Source organism: Haplochromis burtoni, unplaced genomic scaffold (genome assembly GCF_018398535.1).
Source record: "Haplochromis burtoni strain Fernald_Lab_line unplaced genomic scaffold, NCSU_Asbu1 Contig_35, whole genome shotgun sequence".
Taxonomy (NCBI): Eukaryota; Metazoa; Chordata; class Actinopteri; order Cichliformes; family Cichlidae; genus Haplochromis; species Haplochromis burtoni.
The window spans coordinates 342,235-352,001 of record NW_024582396.1 but is presented as its reverse complement, the minus strand read 5'-3'; the positions used below and the strand labels follow the sequence as shown (position 1 = coordinate 352,001).

Sequence of the window (9,767 nt, the reverse complement as noted above, 5' to 3'; positions counted from 1 at the left end):
ACCTCTGTCATCATTTTAAGTGGGGGAACTTGCACAATCGGTGGCTGACTAAATACTTTTTTGCCCCACTGTGTGTGTGTGTGTGTATATATATATATATATATATATGCATGCCACAAATTGATTTAATGGAAACCAACGTTTCCATTAATCACAGGTCAATTTCTGTAATATTGATCTGGTCAAGTACCAGAGGATGGTGTTGATCAAGTTCAGCTGCTTTGGTGTTCATGACAATAACAACAGGTGCACTGCAGGGCCAACAATGACACAACGGCCATAACAGGGATGGAAACTAAAAAAATTTCCCTCCACATCTTTTCTGACTGTTTGCACTAATTTTGCGTTTGGCAAAGGTCAGTGTCATTATTTGTAGCATGAGGTGACACCTAGACTCTACAGAGGTTGCACAGGTAGTCCAGTCACTCCTGGATGACACATCAATATGTGCCATTGCCTGAAGCTTTGATGAGTCCCTCAAGAGCATGTAAGAGAAGACATATGTTTTTCCCACATAGAGATCTGACATATATTTAAAGTTTTTCTTTCATTTCTTGGACCACTGTCTTTCTGTAACTTTTAATGGATCAAACACAAAAATGAAAGACCTACGAACAAGCAGAAACTAAAGCGGGTAACAGAATCTTTAGCTTCCTCAAAAATTGCCTCATTGTTCAAAAAGGTATGGACCTAACTGCATAAGAAACCCCAGTATGCAACACAGAGCTTGTCTTTACTATACATTTATACAACTTATGGTGAAAGTAATGAACTGCGCAAACAGCAACGTTTTACATATATATTTATTGAACAGTTAGGGCTACAACAGTTACTCAGCATTGATGTGAATATGCAAAGACTGAAGAACGCAGCAGTCTGAAGTAAACATGGTACTAATGCTGAGCCCATAGCAGACCTACAGTTAGTATAGTGATATCTACTGTTAGGGTTAATGTGCTTCTAATCTACTCTGGAACAGTACTATATAAATGAGGTAAGGCACTGGATGCTACAAGCTAAATCATAGAAACTATAAAGTTGAAAGTAAATCAGTAGTAAAACAGTCCAAAAATCTTTGATCTCCAAGTAAATAAAAGTGAAAATCATCAAAAATCGCACTCTTTGGACTTCAGGTTTAAAAGTAGTTGATAGAGTTCAGAATGAATGTGGGGCCCCTTCTAGATTTTTTTTTGTGTGTGTTGTAGGAAAACACATTGATGGAAAATATTGAGGATTAACTCGTGAGCCGACTGTGCTGGAATGCAGCAATTTCTTCGTAACGTGAAACAGGATGGCTCTTCTCAAACAGCTTTGGGTAAAAATATGCTGGAAAAATTAAAGCATGTAAACCTGCTTCAGCAGAATCATATAATAAAATGATAATGCTAAAAATGAGCCTAATGGGAGCCTCCTTAAATCTGCTGCATGCATAGTGTTGTGTATAGCTTTCAGTACAGGAAGTGTTGGACGGCAGAGACGGATGTTTCAGCCTCGCAAACGACACACCTGAAAATAAAAACTCTTTCTAATGAGCGCGCCGTTGAGTGTGCGCCAACCTGTTGATCGTGTGTTTTTAATTGTTGTGCTAGGGCTTTGGTTTCTGTTTGCGAAGTTGTAATGGCACAGCTGGGGATGTTTAACTTTGCACCTTTATGGCATCTTGTCGTCACTCCGAGCTGCCGTTTGCCCACTCTCAGTTGTGAGCAAGTGGTTGTGATGCAGAAAGAGGATTGCATCCAAACTTTCTGGAGGAATATTTGATCTCTTTCTATACGTGGCTCCTCCTCCTTCCTCCACAAAGTTCTGCGCGCCGTTTCCCACCACCGCGGGGGCAGCCAGGTAGGCCCGTGCCACTGTGGCCAGCAGTGGGAACTGCACCGTCTTCGTCCTCCACCACTGCAGGGGCTCCACGCCCAACGAGGCCCCTTTGTCAGCTCTGAAGACAGACATCTCCATATCGATAGACTCCTCCACAGAGCTCTGTCTGCTCCTGGGGGCGGAGCAGAACAGGTCTCCCAGCAGAAACTCCATACCTGACAGCCCACCCTGAGAGCCCGGGTCTCCTGGCTCGCTGTCCTCCACGTCGCTCTCATCATCTTCATCGAAAAGCTCTCTGAAGTTGATGGGGCGGGACTCTTTGAGGCGTTTACTCCTGCGCAAGAAGTCGCTCTCTGACTCTGGTGACCCGGGGGAGGGGCTTCTCTTCCTCTCGCTGTTCTTCTTACCTCGACTCCGCTTCTTGTCCTCCTTTGCAATCCTCACAGCCTCTTTCTTCAGCCAATCAAAAGTCTCCGTCCGGTCCTAGAAAACACAAGAAACCACAAATAAAAAAAAAAAAACAAGAATGTAAACCTCTCTGTCGTATCAGAAACTTAACATCATAATGTGAAAATGTGTTGTGTTAGAGATAAACCGTGACTCCACCCTGAAACCCTCTAGCTATCCAACTCCAAATCCAAAGAAGTGAAAGACCTTTGTGTGGACAGATTTGTTTGCTTCCACTTTTTTTATTTTATCTTTAACTTTTTGGTAAATCCTGTTTATTAAAGTCAATTTAATAATAAAAGGAAAACATGTTAGACATAAAAACAAATTGGAAGTTGGCAGTTGATACACTGCTATACAGCGTGCCTGCTAAATGTCTCATTGAATATCAAAATTAGCCATCTTGATTTGATTTGTAGAGAGTGCTATAGCTGTTTTAAGGCACTCTTTTCCCTCCGTGCCAGCTTTCCGACTCACCTTCTCCTCCATGAAGCCCAGTCCGTGGAACTGGGGGTCGAGGGAGCACGCCACGCTCAGGACTCTGTTCACAGCAGGGCTGTCATAACAGTGTGCCAGGCTCCGCCTCATCATCCTCTTTACCTCCTTCAAGATGGACGACGAATCGCACGGCCGGGACACGAGGTGCCGTGAGAGCAAGCCGGTGAGGATAGGTTTGATGAGGGACAGTCGGGGGAACGCCTCCTTGGCGAGAGTCCGGCACGCCACGTCCAGAGGTTTGAGGACCGAGCAGAGCTCCTCCAGAACCTTCCATTCAGAGCGCAAAGACGTTACACCTGTAGAGGATGTGTTGGAGGTGGAATTGGCGTGGGAGCTGCCACTTGAACTGGACTCTGAAGCGCAATCTTCTTTGGACAAACCCTCGCCTTTTATTTCTTTAATTACACAGCAAAAGAGGCTTTTGTGTCTGATGAGCATGCTCAGTAAAGTGTAAAGGTTATTCCAGGTTGGCAGGCTGTGTGCCCACGACGCAAGTCTGGCATGCTCCTGTTTCGTCAGACTTTTGAGGAGGTTCTGGGTATGAGGCTGGTATGAGCATTTGTTCTGAGCAACTGGTAAGAACAGGGTGGAGAGAAAACCCTGGAACTGGCTGAGAGTTTTGGAGATGACGGGATGTGACATCACTTCCTCCACACAGTCTTGCACGGCTCTGAAAAAACAAGGAACAGACGGAAGTCCTTCACTACTGTCAGCGTGCTCCGGCTCCCCGGGCGACACAGAGTCTTCCCTCTCTAGGAACGTTGTTGAGTTCGGATGGGAGGCGCTTCCTGCAACCTCTGCCCCCTTCTTGCTCTTTACTGGCTGTGTCCTCATCTTGTTCCTTATCTCACCTCCCAGCAACATCAGATTAGGCTGGGAGATTCCCCACTCGTGCGCCATCACCTTCACCTGGGCCTCCACCGTTCGGACGGCGTGCTCTTCCCCCCCGCTCTCTGTCAGCCGCTGGGTCGCCAAAGCAATGTTCTGAAAGCTAAAGCTACTGTCTACGTAGTGCGCCCAGAGCGTGAGGTACCTCTCAGTGTTTCCCTGCCAGTTGTGGAGCCAAACCTCTGCGCTCAATGTCACAAAGTAAGGAACTTCCTTCTGACTGCTGGAAGCTCGCCCACGTCTCCTGTGCTCGAACTCAATGGGAGCAGTGTAGTCCTTAACCTCCTCGCTCTCTCCGCTCTCACTTTTCCTCCTGAGCAGCCGAGCCAGGCTCGCCTTGCCTCGGGCGTGGTGGTCCGTCAGCAGACTCTCGAGCTGACAGGACAACGGCAGCTCCTTGTAATTAGGCAGCAATGTGAGAATCAGCTTTCTGAAGCCTTCGCCTTCCACAAGAGATGGCGGCTGGAGGTCCACGATAAGAAAGTTGGCGATAGCATCGGTCACTTGAGTGGACAGAACCAAGGGGAGAGTGCTGATGAGACCGCTGGTAAGTGTGAGCGGCTGAGAGCGTTGTTGACCTGTTTTTGTGAAAAAGCAGCTTTTAAATAGGAAATTAAAACAGAATTAAATTCCTTTCTGTTCTATAACAAACAAGAGTTAAGTAACTGAAACTGCATATTTGATAAAAGCAACAGTTTTCTAACTCACAGATTTTGCACAATAACAAAATACGTTGAGGAAAATAATCTTTTCTATGAATCCCACTGATTTAGGTGGGATCAAGTCAAAGTGTGGTCAAAATACAATCCCTACAAAATAGATAAGGACATAATTTAATGCACCCATTCATCTGTCCAAGATGATGAATCCCCATAACTAAATACTTTAATAACTTTGGGACATTTATTAATGAAATTTCCCCCAGAGATTCTGCATCACTTACTCTTTCTTTTAACCTAATAACTTCTGGCACTGTGCATTGCAAACAGGAAGTAGAGAGTTACCCAGTGTGAGACTCCGGTCCTTGTCTTTCAGCTTGAAGTGGTGTTTGTTGGTCAGGTGGTTTTGGAGATCTGGCACTCCTCCCGCACAGCTCACGTGCTCCATGCACAGCTTGCACACAGCCGTGTTTCGGTCCAGAGGCCGACCGGTGGGGTCGGGCTCGAGTCCAAAGAAGTACCACGGGCTGTTCTGGATGGCGTTGGGGTTGCTCAGCAGTTTCTCAGTTCCAGGCAGAAAATCATACTTTTCTATCGTGTGAGGAGACGGGAAGGAGATGACAGAGGTGGAGACGAAGGAGGAGCCAGTGATCATGCTGCCTGGGTCGCTGACGGCGTCTGAGTTCGACATCGTCGTCACGTCGCTTATGACAGGCATGGGGCTCTGTGATTGGCTGTGATCTGACCAAAAGGAAGTGCTGCTCGGCTCCGGGAGGGTGACCAACTGAATGTCCTGCAGGAGGCGCAGAGCCGTCTCCTTGTCTCCAACTTCACATTTCACGTTGTCACCTGTACATCACCGACAAAGACAAATGTATCAGGCACCCTTACAGAGCTACCTTTCAGTCTGTACTGCATTAAAAACTGGGATAGAGCTCACCCATCCCCAGACCCAGAAGGGTGGCATAATCCTTGCCGATCCAGACCCGGAGCTCTGCTCCCTCTGAGATGGGCTGGGAAACCCTGTAGTAGATACGACGGTAAAACTGGAAAACGTCCAGGTTGTGCTCTTCCTCGCTGCTGGTATATCTGACATACCTGAAACACATAACAAATGCGTGAAGTCTGCAACTACATCAGAAGATAAAAAGAAGCAAAAGGAACCATAAAAACTGCCCACCTCATCCAGTTAGATTTGTTTTCATCAGAAGCGTCCACGTAGATAAAAGCAGCATCGTCTCTGATCTAAAAACACAAAAAGCCCATCTTTGTGTTAACATATGGCCAATAGGAAACAACCCAAAGATTAAACTTTTAAAGCACAAAAAGGGATTCTTTACACACAGCTTTTGTCATTGTTGTTGGGTTTCTTCCCAGTCATTCTGCTAGAAGAACAACTTCTATCAAAATAAAATTATATCTTGTAATTCTTTATTTAAAGACAACAAAATATTTGCTTTATTTAAAGCAAAATACTTTGCTTTCCCTCTCAGTTTTCAGACTGCAACAGACTGATATGGGGTCCAATTCGCTGATCAATTTCCCATTTTACTTCCCGTTATGTAATTTACAGAAACCATTGTTGATTAAGAGCTGAGGCTATGCTGGAATCTGTCCATACGGCCTCTTAAATCAACACGGCTTATAATTTATAACAAAAAAACTAAACATCCAAAAACTGTCTACACGATGCTGTATGAACAAAAGTGATCGTTCATTTTACTCACAGCCCAGGCATATTTGAGGTTGGCCGGCATCTGTCCCTTGCACACCTCTCCTACAAAGGGTCCAAACATGACACCCTGCTGAAGGTGGCACTTGGCGTACACCTTCATCTCCCCATTCTGCTCCTCGCCCAAAGATCCAGAAGCAGATAGTCCAGACCCGAGGTCCCCACAGAGGCACAGGCAGGAAGGCAGAGACAGCGCCGCCCGGGAGGGGCCGCTGTGGAGCCACGGGTCTCCGGGCGGCAACACCGCATCTGGGACATAGTTCTGGTTGGAAGTAGGCTGGAGCGAGGGAACATCCTCAAAGAACTCTTCATTGTTGAGATCCAAACCTGGAAAAATAATATAATAGAGAAATAATGAAACAACAGAGATATTACTGAAAATTCAGGGTTGGGATTCATCTTCACGGAGCATACTTCCACTTTCTTGGGTCGTTTTAAGCAACAGAATTGAGAAAGACAGGAAGCTGCTGTATTCAGATGAGGGGAATAATACAATACAGACAAACTTTAATGTCTGTATTACAGCCAACCACCAGTGCTAGCCCGCCGTCTCCTAGCAGATGCACATATGATATGTTTATTGTACAAATTTGAAAAGAAAAGATGATTTTCAGAAACGTTGACCTCTGACCTTCAAGTCAAAGTCGCTGGGATTTGAACTCGATATTTAATAGATGCACCCATGGTACCAATTTGAAAGTTTTACATTGCCTCATTCTCGAGTTATCGTATTGACAAACTTGCGTGTCCACACCACCCGCCCGCCGGGGTGACAGCAACGCTCCCAGCCACCAGGAAGAACACCAGTCACCATTAAATCTGTGTTCAGTGAAGTGAGATCTTACCAATAATTTTGCAGATCAGGTCTACAAGTGCCTGATGGCTTTTATTTAATCTTTCCCCCTCCTTTTAATCACTTTTCATTTTGTTCTCTTTATTTGGATTTGATGATCTTCAGTCAGATCACACTGAGTGTTTTTTTGTCTTGTCTTTTCCCACCAGCCCATCCTGAAGCCTGCAGAGTGAAATAAGCCTGTAAAGGCACTAAAAAAGAAATGCTGTCACTGGTGGCTCTTGTAGCATCAGGGTCAATCATAACAGAAGCTTTAAGTTTAACTTTCGAGGTGGTGTCTACTCAAACTATCATCACTGAAATAATGAAGCCACTGCACCGCTGCTGCAAAGACAGTGTGCTCACATGGACTTCTGACAGCAGTACCCACTTGTCAGGCCCTGCTGGGCTGTCTGAATCGCTCTGTGGTAATATCACGCTCTGCTGCTTACGGCTGCAGAGGAATGGGGTCAGGTGACTTAATAAAATTGTACTTGAGTGATTCCCCAAACCTCGGCGTATCTGTGCACGCTGTGAGCCCGGGGCCACGCAGATGGTGGACAGTGCGACTGCTGTGATCGATTCTGGCTCGCATGATTGATGTTCACACATGTAGGCCAACACTGAGCCCATATAATTAAGTCCTGCAGGGAGAGTCTAGCCATAACCTCTGAGCTGATTAACTCTGAGACGGGATGCTCAGAGTTTCCAGTTGCACAACAGCTGATCGCAGTTCAATACACTCTGTGCGTGCTCACCCTGAGTTATGAAAGAAAGCCATCATCAATTGGTAAAGCAACAAGAAAATGAAGAACAGAGCCTCCATTTTAATCTGACAGAGCAAGGACTACGAACAGGACCAGGACAGTTATCTTCAAAAACATGAGAGGTGAAGAGACTCCTTTTAGTCAGTGTTATCCAATAAGTTGTCTTTTACCTAGATCGTTTTTTTTTAAATAGATAAAACTGACAGGGGCAAAATACAGGTAAAGCTGAAGATAACATGTGGATCAAACCGATCTGACACAGTTTAGTCATGCACCTCCAAAGCACTCTGCAACAGTCTTGAGCCAACAGTTTTTATATTGTGCTTCAAAGGAGGCAGATTGTGTAGTGAGTTACACATTCATCTATCAAGCAAGAGATCCCTGGTTTGAGCACAGGTGGAGACACAAATCCCTCTGGGGTTGCATCTGGCATCAAAATCTGCAAACTCGAATACCCAGAGCTACATGCTGTGTCAGTAAGAGGGCAGCTGAAAGAAAAAGGTCTGATGAAGTGATGAAACCAAGTTATAAAATATTTGGATCAAATGTTTTCCAATATGTACAAAGGAGGTAAACAAGGGTATACAGGCATCTGTAAAACACAGTGGAGGCTCTATCATGGCTTGGGGCTGCATTTCACCCAGTGATGTCATTAAAGTACCATTGGATTTTGATCCATCATGCAATACCATCTAAAAATCATCTGATTGCCATGCTGAAAAATAAAGCTGCTGTCAGTGATTCCCAAACAAAGTGCTGTAAAAGTATATCTGGATAGAAAAGAACATAGTGGAACACCTCACCAGAGCCTGAACCTTAACATTACTGAAACAGTGAGAGAGGGGTCTATTTGTATTAGTATTTTTTCCTCATATGGGAGGGTTTTGTTTTGTTTTTAGAGGGGGCGGCTTAACACCTTTTAGAAAAATTGCTTGTGGGCAGTGGGAGTTACACGGAACACAAACCCAGTCTTTCTCAATGTGCATGAAACAGTGGTTATGGATACAAGCGGTTTATACCATGGCATCAACTGCGCATGTGTGACTGGATAGCTATTCGTCACTTATTGCAGGACTTCCTGATGTAAAACACACCGCTGTGCATAGAGTATGGTACGGTTTATTCGGCGCGTACGGTATAAAAAAAATGCGTATTACCTGAGCCAAGTATCTTCCGGTTGATGATCGATCTGTTGTTTAGAAAAGCTACCAGATTGTGAGTGTGCACAGGCGCAGTACTAAACACACCCGGTCTGCAAGTTAACTGTAAAAAAGCTGCATAGTAAAGCAGCGTCGGGGCTCAGGGACTATTTTTTTGTCACAGCACTAAAATGCAACTTTCAAGCAACCCCAGGTGAGCCATGTGAGCAGCCATGTCTGATCGGCTTTGCTGGGCTGGAGGCATGCAGGGTTCAGACATGTGAGAAAATAAGTTAATGCACACTTTAAAATTCCACAAGTTTTCAATGAAGAAATTATTTTAGGTTAAAAAAAAATCACCTTGAGTGTCAAGTAAAGCTCCCGAGGTCGCGGAGGAAGTGGTCTCAAAGAAATCAGCACGATGTCGCCTTTTCAGGTGGCTTCTTAAATTAGTAGTGTTTCCACCTTTTGCCAGCACTATTTTTCGGCACAGGCGACAAACGGCCTCACCGGTGTTCAAAGGTCGCCCCTTTTCATCCGCCTTTAAGCCAAAATACAGCCACACGATGGACTTGCTTCTGGGTTTACTGATAAGATCCATGTTTCTGTAGCTCTGCAGCCTGCAGCCCCGCTACCAGATCTGCGATGCATAGACAGGAAAACTACACCACCTGATTACATGCAACGCTCTTGTACCGCACAGATTCAGGTCAATGACGGCGAAAACCTTCTTTCTAAAAGTAAAAGCAGCAGATACCAATCAATATCTTAAAAGTTCCTGACTGCAGGCATGTGTACGACACGTGTTTTTAATAAATCACTTCCCTTCAAAGATGTGAAAAAAATCTCACAGCTCTCAGTTTGGTTTTAAAATGAGAAACCGGTCAAAGAGCGTCCACAGCTTTTGTTTAAACACACACAGAACTGCAGCCAGTGGGACCGCATGGCCTTCTACCTGCTCTATTTCTGGGCTTTTTACGTCTTTCT

The 9,767-nt window shown here is 45.1% G+C and overlaps 1 protein-coding gene across 1 annotated transcript; it reads right to left on the bottom strand.

Annotated features, from left to right (window-relative positions):
• Positions 1-282: 282 nt before the first annotated feature.
• On the bottom strand, positions 283-9,715 carry LOC102294029. The gene is made up of 7 exons (XM_005919168.3): positions 9,141-9,715; positions 6,038-6,369; positions 5,491-5,555; positions 5,251-5,408; positions 4,656-5,159; positions 2,743-4,229; positions 283-2,301 (listed from the first exon to the last, which is right to left on the bottom strand). The coding sequence occupies exons 1-7, from the start codon at positions 9,379-9,381 to the stop codon at positions 1,651-1,653; spliced, it is 3,438 nt and encodes a 1,145-aa protein (XP_005919230.1). The 5' UTR covers positions 9,382-9,715; the 3' UTR covers positions 283-1,650.
• Positions 9,716-9,767: the final 52 nt, after the last annotated feature.

Coding starts and splice junctions, on each gene's coding strand:
- LOC102294029 (XM_005919168.3), bottom strand. CDS start 9,381: ATGGATCTTATCAGTAAACCCAGAAGCAAGTCCATCGTGTGGCTGTAT. Junction 5,409..5,490: donor AACAAATCTAACTGGATGAG/GTGGGCAGTTTT, acceptor TATGTGTTTCAG/GTATGTCAGATATACCAGCA. Junction 2,302..2,742: donor TGGGCTTCATGGAGGAGAAG/GTGAGTCGGAAA, acceptor TGTGTTTTCTAG/GACCGGACGGAGACTTTTGA.